At 37.7% G+C, this 21,180-nt stretch overlaps 6 protein-coding genes across 7 annotated transcripts in view; 3 read left to right on the top strand and 3 right to left on the bottom strand.

The window, feature by feature from the left end:
• Positions 1-21,180, top strand: part of LOC125780501 (zinc finger protein 239-like) — a 1,096,042-nt gene that overhangs the window by 620,863 nt on the left and 453,999 nt on the right.
• Positions 1-21,180, top strand: part of LOC111188533 (zinc finger protein 239-like) — a 280,707-nt gene that overhangs the window by 48,884 nt on the left and 210,643 nt on the right. The window lies entirely within an intron of this gene.
• LOC125801342 (zinc finger protein 239-like) overlaps positions 1-21,180 on the top strand; it is a 280,707-nt gene that overhangs the window by 48,884 nt on the left and 210,643 nt on the right. The window lies entirely within an intron of this gene.
• Positions 1-21,180, bottom strand: part of LOC111188532 (zinc finger protein 239-like) — a 193,828-nt gene that overhangs the window by 92,988 nt on the left and 79,660 nt on the right. The gene's annotated exons all lie outside the window — the stretch shown is intronic.
• Positions 1-21,180, bottom strand: part of LOC125801459 (zinc finger protein 239-like) — a 193,757-nt gene that overhangs the window by 92,988 nt on the left and 79,589 nt on the right. The window lies entirely within an intron of this gene.
• On the bottom strand, positions 1,828-9,132 carry LOC125801491 (zinc finger protein 239-like). The gene is made up of 2 exons (XM_049478273.1): positions 9,066-9,132; positions 1,828-3,016 (listed from the first exon to the last, which is right to left on the bottom strand). Exon 2 carries the CDS (start codon positions 2,838-2,840, stop codon positions 2,076-2,078), a length of 765 nt encoding a protein of 254 aa, XP_049334230.1. The 5' UTR covers positions 2,841-3,016; positions 9,066-9,132; the 3' UTR covers positions 1,828-2,075.

The following is a 21,180-nucleotide window of genomic DNA, read 5'->3' as shown; positions in this document are numbered from 1 at the left end:
CATACTGTCTCTCGCTTGCTCGCACTGTGTATCTTTCGCTCACTCTGATTAGCACAGATATTTTAAGAGATCTTTAGACCTTGAATATGTTAAACTGAATTAAAGACATTTTGGGACTTTTTAACAACCCACGGGTACCTGGTATTTTATTTAACGTATGGAAAGGATTTTGTTGGCCTCTCTGTGGGGTCTAGATGCTCCTCTCTGGTCTACACGACAGTACCCTGCACAGTGTCGTCTCTCTGTGGCTCTGGGTCTCACTTTTGGGAGCTCTCTGGAGTGGCTCAGGTGGTGTTTTCCCCTTCACTTTTCGTATGGGTGGGTCTAGCGGTTGAAGCCATGCTGCACTTTGTGAATTGAGGATGGCTTCCACAGAGCGACAACAGAGTTACTAGAAGTGAAGGGAAATTATTAAATCTGCATATACTAGAAAAGATATTAAATTTATTTATTCAATACTTCCTAATCATAAGTACTGAAGGTTTCTTCCTAAAGGTTTAGTTGCAAACTAAGAATTCTACTCCTAAGAACTATGACATCTAAATTTTAAAGACTACGTTATGCTAATCTAACATTTTGAGCATGCACTGGCAGTGCCCTCGCTCGAACTCGAACTGAACACACAACTACTCTAAAAACTCAGCTCTATCTGCCTCGCAAAGACTGAATTACTTGGGACATGACCAAAGTGAGGTGTTAGTTTCAAAGACTATGATAAGCTCCATTGTCTTCGCTGAGGCTCCAATCTTCTTACTGGTAGGAGGAGAAACCTACATGAATGTACTTTTATTGGTTCATTAGTTCATAAATTTAAATTTGACCTGGCTAACTGCTTGTCCCAAAGGAACTTTGATCATCTATGTGGATTACAGAATCAGAAATCTACCATATGTTCTAAAAAAAAACACTTAATGATTAAATTTGATTAATCAAAACAAAACACATAATTCCACGAAGGTCAAAAAATACATTCATATTTTAACCAGCAAAAACAAAGACTCCTTTTGAACAACATTAAACAGGGTGACACAATACACCTGTGCAAGGTAAATAAATGAACAGAATTGGAGAAAATAAAATGAAAAGGTTTACATTTACAAACAAATGAGAATCTGTTAAGGCTGGGGATGAAATATACATTTACCAAAATATTCTTTCCTCCTTATGGCAAATCATACTCAATTTTTAAACTACAAATGTCCTGGAATTCTGAAATCCACGCTCTTTAAATGTTAAATATTATTAGTTCTAAAGGCTAATGCAGAACCTGTAAATTAGTGAAGTGTCCAAGAAAGGATTTTACTGTAAACTAGCATTTTCACTTTTATTTATTCATGGAAAAGCCCCAACAGATCATGCTGGTGTTAGCAGAGATATATAGTAACAAGCAGAACTACTTTACCACTGTACTTAACTACCAAAATGCTGTACCTGTATCTACTGGAGTATTATTTTTACTTCACTACTGATATGATGCTCAACCTCCCCCTGGAGACACTTCTCAAATTCATTTACAGTCCATGTTTTTTAAGGGAGGGCAGTGTGGCTGAGTTTGCTGTGTGTTCAACACAAAAAGTTAATTTAAGACTTCATGTAAATGTACTCTATCCTGTGCATTCCTGTTCTTGTGCTGTTGTTTCAGCCAGAGGAAAATAGTCCTTTAGCCTAAACATTTGAAATAATATAAACAAGATGATATTCAAAGTTGAGTTTTTTCTGTAATCTCTACATAACACATCACTACACATTACAGTACTAGATTAGAACATGTAGAAAAAAACTACTTGCAATACATAAGTAGTACTTAAGTATGATGCTTGAAGAACACTTCAACTACTAATGAAATATACTTGTACTTTTACTTAAGTCTGGGTCTCTAGTTCTTTATACATGTCTGGGGAAAACATATAATGGAATACATTAAACAACATCCCCAGATAAGATTCATTTTGCTGAATCTGTAAAAGCCATTGTTTATATCAGTCTCTTGTTTGTTTCTGGTGGAATGTGTCTCAAGTGACAGAGTGAAGATTCTGAGTGGAATAAGGTGTTTTGGCTGTCAAAGAATTTGGAATTTAGGATTTAGAATTTGCACTTTTTTTTTTGCAGTGAAACACATCTGGGACAGTTATCTCTCCTGTGTGAATGCGCTGGTGATTTTTAAGATAATTCAGTTGATTAAAACTCTTCCCACAGTCTGAGCAGTGATATGGTTTCACTCCTGTGTGAATGCGCTGGTGTTTTTGGAGATTACTCTGTCGATTAAAACTCTTCCCACAGTCTGAGCAGTGATACGGTTTCTCTCCTGTGTGAATGCGCTGGTGTCGTTTGAGATGACCCTCTTGATTAAAACTCTTCCCACAGTCTGAGCAGTAATATGGTTTCTCTCCTGTGTGAGTGCGTTGGTGAATTTTGAATTGACTCTGTGTAGTAAATCTCTTCCCGCAGTCTGAGCAGTGATACGGTTTCTCTCCTGTGTGAATGCGCTGATGTATTTTGAGAGTACTCTGTTTAGTAAAACTCTTCCCACAGTCTGAGCAGTGATACGGTTTCTCTCCTGTGTGAATGCGTTGGTGTATTTTGAGAGTACTCTGTAGATTAAAACTCTTCCCACAGTCTGAGCAGTGATATGGTTTCTCTCCAGTGTGAATGCGCTGGTGTATTTTGAGAGTACTCTGTAGATTAAAACTCTTCCCACAGTCTGAGCAGTAATACGGTTTCTCTCCTGTGTGAATGCGCTGGTGTTTTTTGAGATTACTCTGTTGAGTAAAAGTCTTCCCACAGTCTGAGCAGTTATACGGTTTATCTCCTGTGTGAATGCGCTGGTGATGTTTCTCCATGTCGGGACCTTGCTTTGTTTATCTGTTAAACGTATCAAACTATTTCTGCGTGTTTTGGAGATTCTTCAGGATGTCTTGTGCTTCACCTCTTTCAGCAGTTTAACATTGCTCTTAGTTAAATATCCTTTTTGTTGCGGTGATGAATTTTAGGAGAAATCCCTGGAATATTTTAATTTCTGGAAAAAAACAAAGACAAATTTAATTGTATTTTAAAATAAAAGCAGGTCAATTAACCAAAAAATTAGCTTAATCAGTTACACTATATGGAGAAAAATACTGGTACATCTTTCCATTACCAATCGAAGCTTCTGAACTTTTGTCTTATTATAGATAAACAAAAGTACCTCTGTTGGGGGGGGTCTTGGGGGAGAGAGATGTGTTTTAAAATAGTCGGCGTCTTGTCATTACTTTCCCACCGTGCTCCGCAAATATATGGGGCTTTGGTTTGGCGCCCCCTCTAGTGCAGTGCCCCTATGCCTCGCATATGCTGAATACCCCTTTTTGCGCCACTCCATATGCACTAGGGATGTGCCACACTCTGAAAAGTGATTACATGCTTTGGTCAGAAGAACTAATATTATCAAGTTGAGTGAACAGCCAGTACAACTCAAGAGACAAAATTGTCTCGAGGCACAAATCTGGGACAGGATACAGAAACATTTCTGCTGCTTTGAAGGTCCCAATGAGCAGAGTGGCCTCCATCATTTGTAAATGGCAGAATGGCACCAGGACTCTTTCTAGAGCTGGCCGGCCGTCTAAATTGAGCGATCAGAGATAAGGGCCTTGGTCAGGGAAGTGACAAAGAACCCGATGGTCACTCTGTCAGAGCTCCAGCGTTCCTCCGTGGAGAGAGGAGAACCTTGCAGAAGGACAACCATCTCTGCAGCAATCCACCAATCAGGCCTGTATGGCAGAGTGGTCAAGCGAAATTCGCTCCTTAGTAAAAGGCACAAGGCAGCCCTTTGGAATTTGCCAAAAGGCACCTGAAGGACTCTCAAACCATGAGAAACAAAATTCTCTGGTCTGATGAGACAAAGGTTGAACTTTTTGGTGTGACGCCAGGCGTCATGTTTGGGGGAAACCAGGCACTGCTCACCACGAGGCCAATACCATCCCTACAGTCAAGCATGGTGGTGGCAGCATCATGCTATGGGGATGTTTTTTTAGCACCAGGAACTGGCAGACTAGTCAGGATAGAGGGAAAGATGAATGCAGCAATGTACAGACATATTCTGGATGAAAACCTGCTCCAGAGCGCTCTAGACCTCAGACTGGGGCGACGATTCATTTTTCAGCAGGACAACGATCCGAAGCACACAGCCAAGATCTCAAAGGAGTGGCTTCAGGACCACTCTGTGAATGCCCTGGAGTGGCCCAGCCAGAGACCAGACTTGAATCCGATTTAACATCTCTGGAGAGATCTGTGCACAGACGTCTACCATTGAACCTGATGTATTTTCCGAGGTACTGCAAAGAAGAATGGGCAAAACTGCCTAAAGAAAGGTGTGCCAAGCTTGTGGCATCATATTCAAAAAGACTGGAGGCTGTAGTTGCTGCCAAAGATGGTTCTACAAATTATTAAGCAAAGGCTGTGCATACTTATGTAAATATGATTTCTTTGTTTTTTAATTTTAATACATTTTCAAAACTCTCAAGAAAACTTTTTTCACCTGGTCATAATGGGGTATTCTGTGTAGAATTTTAAGGAAAGAGATTACAACAACAGGCCGCAGTCTGTGAGGATTCACAACATCTCCTCCCCCTCCATAATCCTCAGCACTGGCTCCCCTCAGGGCTGTGTGCTGAGCCCCGTCCTGTTCACACTGCTCACATATGACTGCTCACCTCTCCATCCAGGCTGTCATATTGTGAAGTTTGCGAACGACACGGCAGTGGTTGGATGCATCACGAACAGAGATGAGTCCAGCTGCAGGCAGGAGGTGGAATACCTAGAGGATTGATGCAGAGAAAACAACCTCTGCATCAATGTAAAGAAGACGAAGGAGATGATTGTGGACTTCAGAAGGGGCAAGCATGCCCACCTCCCCCTGCACATTGTAGGATCTGCGGTGGAAGTTGTCGACAGTTACAGGTACTTGGGTGTGCACATCAGAAAGGCACATCAGCGGCTCTACTTTCTCAGGAGGCTGAGACGAGCTGGACTCGGAAGCGCAGTCCTCACCTCCTTCTACAGATGTGTGGTGGAGAGAGTCATGTGCTCCAGCATCAACGTGTGGCATGGAAGCTGCTCTGCTGCAGACAGGAAAGCTGAGAGGCCGGAGGCTGCGGAATTGGCGGGCGCGGTGGCGGGAGGGCGCTCTTAAAATGACAAGCAGACATTCAAGTGGGCTGATGTGGGTGAAATCTGTGGACTGACCATTGGGGGCGCTATTAATGATATACCTGTTTGTTAAATAAAAAAAAACAAACGAATAAAAAAAATAATAACAGAATAAAGAAGCTAGCAGTTATCTAACAGCCCGTGGCTCTATCAAAAAATCTTTAATAATTTTTACTGTTTTGGAAAATTAAGTTTCTAAATAAAGAGCATTTTTGAGACGGACAGTCCGATTTTTTTTTCATTATAGTTCAACCTCACGGGCCAGATGTTTCTTGCTTGCGGGCCGCATCTGGCCCGCGGGCCGCCTATTGCCGACCTATGACTTAAACAGTTAAGCTGACCCAATGAATGTTTTTTCAGTGTACAGAAATTAATACTACAATAAATAAAATATCTGGCAGGTAAGCATTACTAAAAAATGTCAAAATTACTACTAATACTACTATTATGCAAAATAACTTTTACTTGACTCTCTCAGAGGCGGTCGCATTTTTCTCCCTCTCCTCCCCTTATCTATCCTGCTTGGCTTCTCCTGTCTAGTGCTGTGTACTGCTACCAAAGAGACTCTCCTCGCACTGCTCTTCAAACTAGAAAATATGGATTTGATCAAATGGTCTTTCAATGCAATTGACACCATCTTCTCGACAAGAAGCCTGGGTTCGGGGGAACCTGTTTGTCCTACAGAGTGCGTAGAAAATTAAGGACCATGAAGGACAATAGAGAATGTCTGCGCTATACTTCAGTAGCCATTGTTCCAGAAGAACACTGCAACGCGATATCTCTCACTGTTTTCCTAAGCTGCTGGATGTTGCTCTGACTGGTACTCAAGGTTGTCTCCGCAATAAGACGGTTGCCTGGCAGTGGAACTCAATGTAAAATGCAATTATATGTATATTAATGGTATTAATTAAAATTATAGTATATACTTGTATGTTTGAGGGGACATAAAATCAATGTAGGGTGCTGAAATAAAGGATGCATGATTAATTGGATTGTAAACTTGGTTGTGTGGATTTCTGAATTCAAACTTAATTTGACGAGTATAAAAATCTAAGGGATGAGGAGCAGGAGAGCAGGAAGCGCAGTCTGTGTGTGTGCACAAGTAACAGAGAGAGAGAGAGAAGGAGGCAAAGAGACAGAGGGAGATCTTTGACCGGGTCGGAGCTGGAAGTCTGAATCTGAGTGTTACTGCTGGACACCATAAGAGCACGCTGTTCAATAATTCAGCCAGAAAACTAATCAGTGTGTTGGGCGGGGGCAGGGCAGATTACGGCGGAAGTAGGGGTCAAACTTAAAGCCTTAATTAACTTTATTTTAATCATTTTATTTCTAATTTTTCCCCCATTTTCTCCCCAATTACCCAACCCACTCATTAGGACTCATCCTATCACTAGCTATGCCCCAACACACCAGAAGGGTGAAGACTAGCACATGCCTCCTCCGATACATGTGAAGTCAGCCTCCGCTTCTTTTCGAGCTGCTGCTGATGCAGCATTGCCGAGCAGCCAGTGTGCTTGGAGAAAAGGGAAGGGACTCGGTTCTGATACATCAGCTCACAGACGCCCTGTGCTGTGGACATCACAATAGGAATGATGTGGGGAGAGAGCGCCATCTACCCACACGGAGTAGACTTAACTTGCATTAAAAAATAGTAACCCATTACTGATTCCAGATTAACAGCGTGCATTAACGCTTTAACATTGACAGCCCTAAAATTAACATTGTAGTTAAATACTCTTCAGTTTATTGTGTTTTTACTTTTTTATTTCCTTATTTTGTATGCAGCTGCCTTATGTAAACTGCAGAAAAGTGATTTTACACTAAAATATAAAAAATACTATATAAATATATAAATTGTGTAGTTTAGTAGTGTTTTCTGTTGACGTACAACAAATACTTCTCAGTTTGTTAATTTAACTAAAAGTATTTTAGCAACAAATTTCAACACATTTTTAAGTTGGCAAGCCTAGCATACATTTTAAATTACCTCGACTAAATATATTAAGTTGACAACTTAACATATTAGATAATGATAAAAGATCTATGATAAATTCTATATCGAAGTGATTCAATCATTTAGATGTAGCTAACATTTATGACTTGTTAGACCAAATTAATTTTGTAAGTGCAGAAAACAAATGAGCCATAAAGGTTTACTAATTTAAAAAAGGCCTGGAAATTAGTGACTTTTTTGTGTTGACCATACACAATAACAATCACCAACATTTTTAAATATTGTGAACAATATTATACCCTAAAATATCCTACCATATCACCCATGCCCAATTACTACATCAGGGTACTACATTTTTACTGTTTTTAGCAAAAGAAAAATTCACACTGTTCTCAATTCCCTTTATATATCTACTAGTGACAGATAATATCTCTCCAGTATCATTTATTTTACTTTAATCCTGGATATATAGAGATATTTGGAGTGCATTATTAGAATCATGTCATTCTGGATCATTGACTTGGGTTACAAATATCTCAATTAGGGGTGTGCCATTTCATATTTTATAAAATAACAAAATGAAACATTAATTTTGTTGCAGTAGTGTATTCTTGACTTTTAAAAAAATTCAGTGTTCGATCATATTGCAAAGAATATCGTTATTGCAAAAAAAATTCTAGTACTAAGTGAAGGTATGAGCAGCTACCAGTAAAAAAAAAACACTGCTAACATTAGCTACTTGGTTAAAAAAAGGACTGGTAACTTTAACTAGGTGGCTACTGATAGCTACTAGGTTTAAAACAAGCTGGTAACTTTAGCTACCTAGATAACATTAGCTACGTAGTTGAAAAAGCACTGGTAATATTAGCTAGCTAGCTACCGTTAGCTACTTAGTTTTTTTTTAAAAAAGCACTGGTAGTTTAGCTAGCTAACTAACATTATCTACCGGTTTTAAAATGGTTGCGACTTTAGCTAGCTAGCAAACATTAGTTACTGATTATAAAATGCTTGTAAAATGCTGGTAACTATAGCTAGCATGATATTAGCTATCCAGTAAAATAAAGCACTGATAACTTTAACTTGTTAGCTAAGTAACTGTTTTTGAATAAAAATGAACCATATTCTATTCTAGGATATTTTGGTAGCCTCACAAAACTGAAATCAGGTTCTTGTTTGAGTTGTTTGTAATGTCTGTATTAAAACTAGTTTTGCTGGGAAATACAGTTTAGCGCTGGAAATTTATGATAATATTCTGACTGAGAAAACAATTCTTAAAACATTATTTCAGCCACTTACAGCATGTTTTATACTAGCCTAACAAACACAATCAGTGGATTTTAGAAGCTTGACTGTAATATCTGTACTAAAACTAGTGTTGCTGGGCAATTTTTTTTTTGTTTTTTGGTGGGATAATCAGTTTTGTGCTTTATCAAAATATTCTGTCTATTCCCCTAGTATAAAAAAAATGCTGCCAGAGAATGAAATAATGAATTTGTGTATTATGCTACTTTTATTTAACATTAACTAATATTGTTTGACATTTATATATTTACCAACATATTTAAAACACAGACGACATTTGCAACAAGTGTACATCAATTAACAATATGTACTTTTTTTATTTTCTTTTTACTGTAGTGGTTACTGCGGTTAACACTAAGCTGCAGCATAGAAATGCACTGCTGCTCAGATCCAGTACATATATGGCAACAACATATAAAACCGCCTACTATATGGCTTTAAACACATGATTTTCTATAAAATATAAAATACAATTCTTAAAGTGTTATTATAAATGGTCTGCATTACCAGTAGAATCTTGTACCACAAAAATACACATTAAAATACATGTACATGAACACATTTCACAAACATAAAAATACAACTGAACATGATCAGAAATATAGTAAAATATGAATGAAACACATACCTGGATGACAATATGTACTTTTCTTACTTCCCTTTTTCTGGAGTGACTACTGCGGTTAACACCGAGCTGACTAAATAAATAAAAATATATCATTAATACTTAATAAATAATAATGATAATAATAATAATAGGTTTAGCTGATAAACACTCTTTAATCGGTCTTATACTCGAATTAGTAGCAGTATTTTTAACTTAAAGCATGTTTTTAACCACTATTTATTCATAAAACACGGAGCTCAGCACCTACCCGCAGCACAGAAACACACAGACCGCTGCTGAGGTACTTCTTCTTCTTCTTCTTCTGTCGAATTAATGGCAGCCAGCACTCCTGTCATTGGTGCATTACTGCCACTTACTGGATAGAACATGAAATGCTGAATTCTAAATCCTATCAATCAGCCCAGATAATTTAAGAAATTTAATCAACTTATATGTGTCCTGAATCATACTATGTATAGATAGATTCCCTACTGCCCGAACTCCTCCAAACACCTCTTCCCTTTGTATATCATAGGCCACACACTGTATTAAGACATGTTCTATAGTCTCTGGTTGAGAGCAATACAGACAATTGCCATCCGGATGTTTACCAATTCTGAACAGACTCTGATTCAGTCCACAATGTCCTATACGTACCCTGGTAAGAGCCAACTCTTCCTGTCTATTTTTACCTCTAATTATTCTCTGTCCTACTAACCTTTGAAACTTATAAAGATGCCTTCCTTTTTGTTCCCCATCCCACATACCTTGCCAAGTCCTAGTTACATATTTTTTAATGAGCAGCTTAGCCTCCTGCCTGCTTAAGGGCACTGAAACATTAATAAAGTCCAGCGTAAGGGCTCGCTTTGCCAACATATCAGCACATTCATTGCCCTCCACCCCCACATGAGCTGGTACCCACAGAAAGCCAACTGATAAACCCAAATGCTGTAATCTGAGAAGGATCATGAGGACGTCATAAATAATGTCTATCCTTGATGACTTTTGACTGTTCGTTAGGCTTTTCAAAACAGACTGAGAGTCAGAACATATTACTGTTCTCAAGGGCCGTACATCCTCGACCCAGAGCAAGGCCATCATAATGGCCACCAATTCAGCTGTAAACACTGCCACATAATCTGACACTCTCCTAATAAGTTCCGTCTTAAAGGCAGGAACATACACTGATACTCCAGCTCTTCCTGAATCTGGATCCACAGATGCGTCTGTATAAATTTTGAGGTCATATTTATAATAGAGATCTAAATATGATAGTGTTACCTGATCTTTCATCACCTGCTTCCCATGTTTCTTAAACTCATTTTGCAATTTTAAGTCAACTTCCGGCATCGGAAATAGCCAAGGAGAAATTGGTGCAGCAATCATAGTTTTACATAAACTGAGACTTTCCAGATTCATTTGCTGAGCCAATTCACCCGCTATCCACCCAAAACTTTTACCTCTGCTATCACCATGTTCCCAGCAATCCCTTAAAACTATATTAGCAGGATGATCTATATCATGCCCTTTTATTCCCACCCAGTAGGACATGGCTAACTGCTGACGTCTAATATCCAGCGGTGGTTCACCCATTTCCACTAAAATCGCTGGGTTTGAGGAAGATCTAAAAGCCCCACAGCATACCCTCAATGCTTGTAACTGAACTTTATCTACCTTCTGCAACACAGTTTTTGAGGCAGACCCATAAACAACACTACCATAGTCTATTGCTGCGCGAATGAGAGAGAAATATATCTGCATTAGCGCCTTCCTACTTGCACCCCAGTCCAGTCCAGCTAGACATCTCATTACATTAATACTATGTTTACATCTTGATACCAATCTATTAATGTGAGACTGAAAAGTTAGTTTACCATCCATCCATACCCCCAAATACTTAACTTCTGAGACCTGTGTCAAAGTCTGTCCATACATCTGTAGTTGAACATTCGGAACATTTCTCATTTTAGTGAAACAAATTGCCTGAGTTTTATTCACTGAAAATTTGAAACCCCATTTAAATGCCCAGTTTTCTACCGCATTGATGGCCAATTGCATTTTCTTCTGGACCTGCCCTACATTACGGCCTCTTTTCCACAAAGCCCCGTCATCTGCATATAATGACTTTCCAATTCCTGGATCAACCATAGAAAAAATATCGTTAATCATTATATTAAATAATACAGGACTACATACACTACCTTGCGGTGTACCATTGTCCACAGAATAAATTGCAGAGTAACTAGCACCTACTCTAACTTGGATAGTCCTCCCAAAAAGAAAATCCCGAATCCAATTGAATAGTCTACCACCAATTCCCATGTTATACAGCTTAACTAAAAGACCTTCTTTCCAGATCATGTCATACGCTTTTTCAATGTCAAAGAATACTGCCATGACAAACTCTTTGGATACCTGAGCCTTCCTTATGTCTGATTCCAGGTATAATACAGCATCTATAGTGCTACGACCTTTCCGAAATCCACTCTGGTAAGGAGACAATAATCCCCTTCTCTCTAGTTCATACAACAAACGTCTAACAATCATTTTCTCCATAAGTTTGCACAGATTTGAAGTCAGAGCAATAGGCCTATAACTAGATGCATTTGATTTGTCTTTCCCTGGTTTAACTATAGGAACTACCACACCATGCTTCCAAGAATTGGGTAGGCTTCCTTCCTTCCATACTTTGTTAAATAAAGCTAAAACACACTGAAGAACTGTATCTGATACATTCCTCAACATAATGTAGCAGACCTCATCTTTCCCAGGTGCAGTCTGCCTAGCTGACTCTAATGCCTGTTTCAGTTCCAGTAGACTAAATTCGACGTCCAAAGGGTGTCCACCATCCTCACATCTCGTAATAATACACTGATTTAGCCTATTCTGCTGTTCCCTGTACAACCTTGCTTCTTCAGTTAAATTATTATTACTATGAACCGCAATAAAAGTCTTCGCAAAAATCTCAGCTTTTTCTCGATCTGACACTGCTATCTCAGCCCCACTCTTCAGAACAGGGATACTACAGTCAACCCGTTTACCCCCCATTTTCTTAATCATACTCCACACATCAGCAACAGATGTTTGTCGTCCTAAAGAAGAACAAAAATCCCTCCAATACTTTCTTTTAGCCTTCCGAATAACATTCCGAGCTACTGCTCTTGCCTTTTGAAATTCAATTAACATTTGAAAGGTATGAAGGGACTTCAGAGCTTGAAACGCTTTACGTCGACTTTTAACACTCGCTGAGCACTCAGACGTCCACCACGGAACAACTTTCTTTCCCTTCCCACTGTTCGTTTTCCCAATAGCCTGGACTGCAGACTTACACAGAAGATTCTGAATCTTATTATTAAAAATCTCCACATCATCCTCAAAAGAAATCTCATTAACCCCAGCCTCACATAAATCCAAAAACATACCCCAATTTGCTTTCCTAAAATTCCAACGTTTTTCCTTCTCTATATCATGAACTAGGTCCAGACCTATTCTACACCAAATTGGAGAATGGTCACTACCCACCAGGACATCCTGCCTAACCATCCAATCAGCTATCCCAGCCAAATCACCAGACGTCAAGGTCAAATCTAATGCAGAAAATTGCCCCCGTGCCACATCAAACCTCGTCCCCTCACCTGTATTAAGACACACCAGGCCAGTACATTCTAACATTTCTTCCACCACCCTACCATTATGATCAGACTCCTTGCAACCCCACAAAGTACTGTGTGCATTAAAATCACCACACCATATAAATCTATGATACCCTTGGCCACTCACTTTTTCAAGAATATCCAAACTCAGTTTGTCACAAGGATTATAAAAATTTACAATCCGCACAAAACAGGAACCGACCCATACATCCACCATCACACTTTCAAATTCTGCATTCACCTCTACTATTTTATAACTCAAATCTTGTTTAATAAACATTGCAACCCCCCCTCCAGAGCCCGTCACCCTGTCCCGTCGGACAACCTCATATCCTTGTATCCTAAAATCCAGACGTGGGTTTAACCACGTTTCCTGAACACATATAACACTAGGTCGTTCATTGCTACTATTAATATATTGCTTAAAATCCAAACCATTTGCAATCAAACTTCTCGCATTCCATTGCAGGAGAGTAAGGGCCACCATCACATGCCACTTATAGACTGTGAAGTAGCAAACTGGGACATTAAGGACTCATTTAGTTGGTCAACTGTTACACCTTCCATAGCCAGATGTTTCTCGGCTGCCCTAAGAATAATCCTAATCCTTTCAGTTCTGCTATCTGTTTGCGCTGAACAGTTAACTACTTCCACCATAAACGCAAGAAATTTAACTTTGTCCAGGACTAGTACGTCCCTACGGACCAAGCTCTGCCCATCCTGAGGTTCCCTCCTCTTCAACTGTTCCTGTGCTGACTTATGCTCTGTACCTAACTTGACCTCCTTTGCAGCCTCAGCATATGACAAACCCTTAGTAATCCTTACACGTTGGATGGTTTGGGCAGATTGATAAACCTCACATCCTCCAAATCCTGCACTATGCTCACCTCCACAGTTACAGCATTTGGGTTTTACTCCTTTTCCACATTTCCCATACTCGTGTTCTCCCCCACATCTAGCACATCTCAATTTCCCTTTGCAAACTGCAGCAACATGACCATATGCTTGACATTTATAACATCTAAGGGGTGGAGGAATATACGCCCTCACTGCATAACTCAAACAACCCAAATAAACGCGATCAGGTAATTGAGCTTCATCAAACAATATCATCACAGACAAACTGTCAACCTTTTCCCCAGCTTTACCTATCTTGAGACGTTTCACCTCTCTCACCTTGGCCCCTTGCACTCCAGATTTAATCATGCCTTCTGTCAGGTCAGTAGAAACCCCACTGATAACTCCTCTAATCCATGTTCTAGTGGAAAAAATAGAGCACATTACCTTCTGCCCTGCCAACATCTTAATCTTTAAAGCTAAATCTTGTTGTCTTTTGTCTTTACACATTAGCAGGACCCTCCCATCCCTTAACGGCTTTGCCCAGATTACATCTCCTAGTGCTTTCTTCAGATCCTTTGTCAGTTTAATAGGGTTCAAACTTGTACAACTCTCAGACAAAACCTTGATCACCACTTTGAACTCTTTGTCACCTCTCTGATTAAGTTCCTGGTCATTAGTCCCATCTGAGGCTGATCCCCAACTTTTCTTCCGTTTAGCAGTCCTATTTTCAACTTTCTTCCACTCAGAAGCAGCCGCAGCTTTCCCACTCAAACTTTCAGGTTCACTTCCTGACTCAAACACCGCACCATCCTCCGGCACCTCAGACCAATCCATGGTTCACCGCTGCTGAGGTACGGTGGCTCAGAAAGACCAAACGTAGCGTAACTGCAGTTCACCACTAAACAGCAGGGGCCGCCAAAACTTCATTTAACAGCATTAAAGTGCCTCATTTTATAAAGTTCATCTAAAACAAAGGTATTTTCTTACTCTGTTACACTTACAACAGTAATAAACGCTGTAAAATAGTTGAGTAATGCCTCATTTAACTCTTAAAAGACAAGCTTAGGCATTATTAACCATTAAAATACATTCAACAAATGGCTCAGATCATCATTAATTAACAAGATCTACTGCATTTGAAACATTAGTAATTTAGTAATATGTAGTAATGTCTAAAGTATTGTAATTAAATAATTGATTGTTGGTATTGTGGACCATTTTTTAGAAATTCACTTACTCTGATGTATTTTCCTTCATAATACCGAATATTTTGGTGTTATTTTGGGTTAATGAAAGTGTGTCCTGAATTTAAAATATATTAATATAGTTACAGCAGAACTGTATTACTGTGGTACACTTGATATTCCACACTAATGGTTTAACTGGGATTTCTTAATAAGACTACGTTTAATAAAACAGCGTGGCTAAAGATAATGTAATTTGCTAAAAAAATATATATATATTTTCTGTTAAATCAGTAAGGTAATCAACATTACTTATAAAAACACCCATTCTTTCTTTTAAATGTAATATTTTATAGGCGGACTTTTATTTTGATGGTAAATTCACGTGTCTTTCTGGCAACTATTCATGGAGTTGCTGCTGAACATCTCTGTGAAATGAGCAACAGTTGCTAATATAAAAGTGTGCTTGTAAAATTTTACATTTAAAAATTAAGAATTTGTTTTCAGAGGGATTATAGCGAGATGATCTGGTAAAACAGGTAAGAAGTGGAATTGCATAAGAATAAGTGGATTTCTAAACATTTGTCTACAATATCTAAAATAAAATATTAAATGACTTTAAACAAGACATTCACATATTACTAAATAACCAATGTTTAAAAATGTAGTAGACCCTGTTAGTAAATTATGATCTGAACCATTAGTTTAAGGAATTTTAATGGTAAGTAATGTATAACCTTTTTAACACTGTGTATGTAATAAAGGCTAAAGAGCTTTCACTTAATTGATAAATAGTACCATTTAGACTACCCAAAGAGAAGCACTTACTCCTTGTATTAAATGATCAATGCTTCACTTTGTGATGGTCACCATGGATATTTAAACAATTTTGTACTGACAAAATTTACCATGCAAGTTAACACTGTTCAAAAATTCACACCAAATTGATAAAACCTTTTTAACACTGTATGTAATAAATGCTAAAGTTGTACCAGATGGACTTGGTCCTCACTGTTGATGGTTTACAAGTGTAAAGTACCCTTCTATACAGAAATCAGGATGGTCCATTGTGATGTCAGAGAGTGATTTTACAGGGAGGAGCTGTGAATGACCTCAATTTATGGAAAGCTTTCAGAATGCATAAATAGAAAGACTTTAAACAAGGTGAGCAACAAACAAGATCTGCTGCAGTATGATCTCCTTTTCAAGAATCTGCATGACATAAAGAAGGTAAATGTAAATAAAATGTAATCATAATATTTTAAATTAAATTTAGATTTAAAAAAAAGTGTCTCTACTCCCTGTAAAATCACTCTCTGACATCACAATGGACCATCCTGATTTCTGTATAGAAGGGTACTTCACACTTGTAAACCATCAACAGTGAGGACCAAGTCAATCTGGTACAACTTTAGCATGTATTACACAGTGTTTGAATATCTATGGTGACCATCACAAAGTGAAGCATTGATTATTTAATACAAGGAGTGAGTGCTTCTCTTTGGGGTGGTTAAAATGGTATTATTGATCAATTAAGTGAAAGCTCACCTTATTCGGTTCATTTTCAGCAATCAAAGTTGATTCATCAATTTAAATCAAATTAAATATGGAATACATGATTTCATTATATTATATACCAATATAACTAGGCATATTAAGAATTATTTGTTAACATGTGGGTTCTTGGTGTAAAGCACTCTTACATATTGAAAGAATCCTGAAGATTTCTTAGTTCTAATGGGTGTTTGTATTGAAGAAAGTGTTGAAAAGAAATGTCACAATTTCTACTTTAACAATAGTTCTGACCTTTGAGTAAAATTTGATAAGTGCTATTTGTTGGGGTAGTTTTAACCCTCCTGTTACCTTCAAATTTACTAACACCTTTTATGTTTGGGGTCAATTTCACAACAGGCATTTTCAAACTACAAAAAATTATTATATATTAAGAACATTTTTAACCAAGTTTATGTCACATGCTATATTTATTTGTTAACTACTTGAATAGCCATTAAAAAAATAAAAATAAAATAACTGGAATGAAAAAGATTTAATGTTATCAAGAATAGTTAAAAGTATTATGTTTGGGGCCAATTTGACCACAGGATAAAACAAACGAGCAGAAATTCATGCTCAGTCACATGGGAGTCTGGATTGTAAAGAAGAAGATCCTAACGAGGCTGAAGTTGGTTTGATATTCGCAGCTCCAGATTCGTTTGGCTCGATATTCGCAGCCTCGTATTCCCCGGCTGAAGTTGGTTTGATATTCGCAGCTGCCGCTTCACTGAACATCGTGAACTAAAGGGAGCGTTCACAAACACCCGCTGTTTATATTAAACACCTCACAGATCAACACTGAAGGAGATAGAATGAAGAAAAGCAGTACATCTGTTTATTAACAATGTAAATATACAATATCGTATTAAATGTAATTTTGTATATTGTAAAATATTTATTTTAATTACTGAATTTATAATTATATATTACAATAAATAATTAAATATATATTTAAAAAAATTATATTTTAAAAGCCATTGCGCTCAAAAAATATGAGGCAGATGTTCGTGTGATTTTGAAGAACTTTTTCATGTTGGGCCAGACCAAATACACATGATCTGAAGAGTACTAGTCTTCTTCTTTAAGGAAAACCTGGAATTAGCCTGGCCCGAGCTGATTTTATACTTTAAAATGAACTGGCAACATGGCCTACCGATCCATAATGCACAAAAAAATTTAATATAAAGCTGATGTTCTAGTGTGATTTTGAAGGACTTTTTAATCTTGGGCCAGAACAAATACACATGATCTGAAGAGAACTAGTCTTCTTCTTTAAGGAAAACCTTGAATTAGCCTAGCCCAAGCTGATTTTATACTTTAAAATGAACTGGCAACATGGTATAACGAGCCATAATGCACAAGTTTTTTTATGTAAAGCTGATGTTCTAGTGTGATTTTGAAAGACTTTTTCATCTTGGGCCAGACCAAATACACATGATCTGAAGAGAACTAGTCTTCTTCTTTAAGGAAAACCTGGAATTAGCCTGGCCCGAGCTGATTTTATACTTTAAAATGAACTGGCAACATGGAATAACGATCCATAATGCACAAAAAAATTGAATATAAAGCTGATGTTCTAGTGTGATTTTGAAGGACTTTTTAATCTTGGGCCAGACCAAATAAACATGATCTGAAGAGAACTAGTCTTCTACCTTAAGGAAAACCTGGAATTGGCCTGGCCCAAGCTGATTTTATACTTTAAAATTAACTGGCAACATGGCATACCGATCAATAAGGCACAAAAAAGTTTAATTTAAAGCTGATGTTCTAGTGTGATTTTGAAGGACTTTTTAATCTTGGGCCAGACCAAATACACATGATCTGAAGAGTACTAGTATTACAATAAATAATTAAATATATATTTAATAAAATTATATTTTAAAAGCCATTGCGCTCAAAAAATATGAGGCAGATGTTCAAGTGTGATTTTGAAGAACTTTTTCATGTTGGGCCAGACCAAATACACATGATCTGAAGAGAACTAGTCTGCTTCTTTAAGGAAAACCTGGAATTAGCCTGGCCCGAGCTGATTTTATACTTTAAAATGAACTGGCAACATGGAATAACCATCCATAATGCACAAAAAAATTGAATATAAAGCTGATGTTCTAGTGTGATTTTGAAGGACTTTTTAATCTTGGGCCAGAACAAATACACATGATCTGAAGAGAACTAGTCTGCTACGTTAAGGAAAACCTGGAATTAGCCTGGCCCGAGCTGATTTTATAATTTAAAATGAACTGGCAATATGGAATACCGATCCATAATGCACAAAAAAATTGAATATAAAGCTGATGTTCTAGTGTGATTTTGAAGGACTTTTTAATCTTGGGCCAGAACAAATACACATGATCTGAAGAGTACTAGTCTTCTTCTTTAAGGAAAACCTGGAATTAGCCTGGCCCAAGATGATTTTATACTTTAAAATTAACTGGCAACATGGCCTACCGATCAATAATGCACAAAAAAATTGAATATAAAGCTGATGTTCTAGTGTGATTTTGAAAAACTTTTTAATCTTGGGCCAGAACAAATACACATGATCTGAAGAGAAATAGTCTTCTTCTTCAAGGAAAACCTTGAATTAGCCTGGCCGAGCTGATTTTATACTTTAAAATTAACTGGCAACATGGCCTACCGATCCATAATGCACACAAAAATTTAATATAAAGCTGATGTTCTAGTGTGATTTTGAAGGACTTTTTAATCTTGGGCCAGACCAAATAAACATGATCTGAAGAGAACTAGTCTGCTACTTTAAGGAAAACCTGGAATTAGCCTGGCCCGAGCTGATTTTATACTTTAAAATGAATTGGCAACATGACATGAAAGCCATTTTGCACAGAAATAATGAATATAAAGCATTGATTTTGAGAATACCAGAACACTTCATCTCATGTGTATTTGGTCTGAAAAAAAAAGTCCAAAATCATACTGGAATATCAGCTTTAAATAATATTTTTTTTGTGCTGCCATGTTGCCAATTAATTGTGCAGTCTAAAATCAGCTTGGGCCAGGCTAATTCCAGGTTTTCCTTAAAGTAGAAGACTAGTACTCTTCAGATCATGTGTATTTGTTCTGGCCCAAGATGAAAAAGTCCTTCAAAATCACACTGGAACATCAGCTTTACATAAAAAAAATTGTGCTTTATGGATCGGTATTCCATGTTGCCAGTTCATTTTAAAGTATAAAATCAGCTCGGGCCAGGCTAATTCCAGGTTTTCCTCTGGCCCAAGATTAAAAAGTCCGTCAAAATCACACTAGAACATCAGCTTTACATTCAATTTTTTTGTGCATTATGGATCGTTGTTCCATGTTGCCAGTTCATTTTAAAGTATAAAATCAGCTCGGGCCAGGCTAATTCCAGGTTTTCCTTAAAGTAGAAGACTAGTACTCTTCAGATCATGTGTATTTGTTCTGGCCCAAGATTAAATAGTCCTTCAAAATCACACTAGAACATCAGCTTTATATTCAATTTTTTTGTGCATTATGGATCGTTATTCCATGTTGCCAGTTCATTTTAAAGTATAAAATCAGCTCGGGCCAGGCTAATTCCAGGTTTTCCTTAAAGAAGAAGACTAGTTCTCTTCAGATCATGTGTATTTGGTCTGGCCCAAGATGAAAAAGTCTTTCAAAATCACACTAGAACATCAGCTTTACATAAAAAAACTTGTGCATTATGGCTCGTTATACCATGTTGCCAGTTCATTTTAAAGTATAAAATCAGCTTGGGCCAGGCTAATTCCAGGTTTTCCTTAAAGAAGAAGACTAGTTCTCTTCAGATCATGTGTATTTGTTCTGGCCCAAGATTAAAAAGTCCTTCAAAATCACACTAGAACATCAGCTTTATATTAAATTTTTTTGTGCATTATGGATCAGTAGGCCATGTTGCCAGTTCATTTTAAAGTATAAAATCAGCTTGGGCCAGGCTAATTCCAGGTTTTCCTTAAAGAAGCAGACTAGTACTCTTCAGATCATGTGTATTTGGTCTGGCCCAACATGAAAAAGTTCTTCAAAATCACACTTGAACATCTGCCTCATATTTTTTGAGTGCAATGGCTTTTAAAATATAATTTTATTAAATATATATTTAATTATTTATTGTAATATATAATTATAAATTCAGTAATTAAAATAAATATTTTACAATATACAAAATTACATTTAATACGATATTGTATATTTACATTGTTAATAAACAGATGTACTGCTTTTCTTCATTCTATCTCCTTCAGTGTTGATCTGTGAGGTGTTTAATATAAACAGCGGGTGTTTGTGAACGCTCCCTTTAGTTCACGGTGGTTCAGTGAAGCGGCAGCTGCGAATATCAAACCAACTTCAGCCGGGGAATACGAGGCTGCGAATATCGAGCCAAACGAATCTGGAGCTGCGAATATCAAACCAACTTCAGCCTCGTAAGATCCTACTTGTTCCATTCATCCCATATTGCTGAGTTTATTAAGATCTCATCAGTCCTGCCTTGTTTCTGTGCTATTGAAGCGTAGGACACGGAGGAGACATGGACTGTGTTTAGAGACGTGCTGGATCTGTCTGCAGCCCAAACACCTGTTCTTTCTTCACCTTTTGACTTGTTCTCTCCAAACTGAGCAACACAATGTAGACTTACATGTGGGATTAAATCCAAGTCTTTCTAACTATCCCTCTATACACACACCTCCCTCTAAACGTATCATCTACAGTAGTTTATCCTTTTAGATTGATGGTGTTCTGAAGAACTCAAATGCTGATTGTATGTTTGGACGTGGCTGACAGCGTATCTGCTGAGACCTGGAACTATTCTGATTACATTAGCAGCACTAAGTTTATCATTTTCTTCAAGTGGGGAGACAGACCATAATAACTTTTTACTTTTGGAAGGAAGTCTGTTTTCTATTGGTTGAGAGA

This window comes from Astyanax mexicanus, chromosome 4 (genome assembly GCF_023375975.1).
Source record: "Astyanax mexicanus isolate ESR-SI-001 chromosome 4, AstMex3_surface, whole genome shotgun sequence".
Lineage (NCBI taxonomy): Eukaryota > Metazoa > Chordata > Actinopteri > Characiformes > Acestrorhamphidae > Astyanax > Astyanax mexicanus.
The sequence above is the reverse complement of the archived record's forward strand: the minus strand, read 5'-3'. Positions and strand labels throughout refer to the sequence as shown.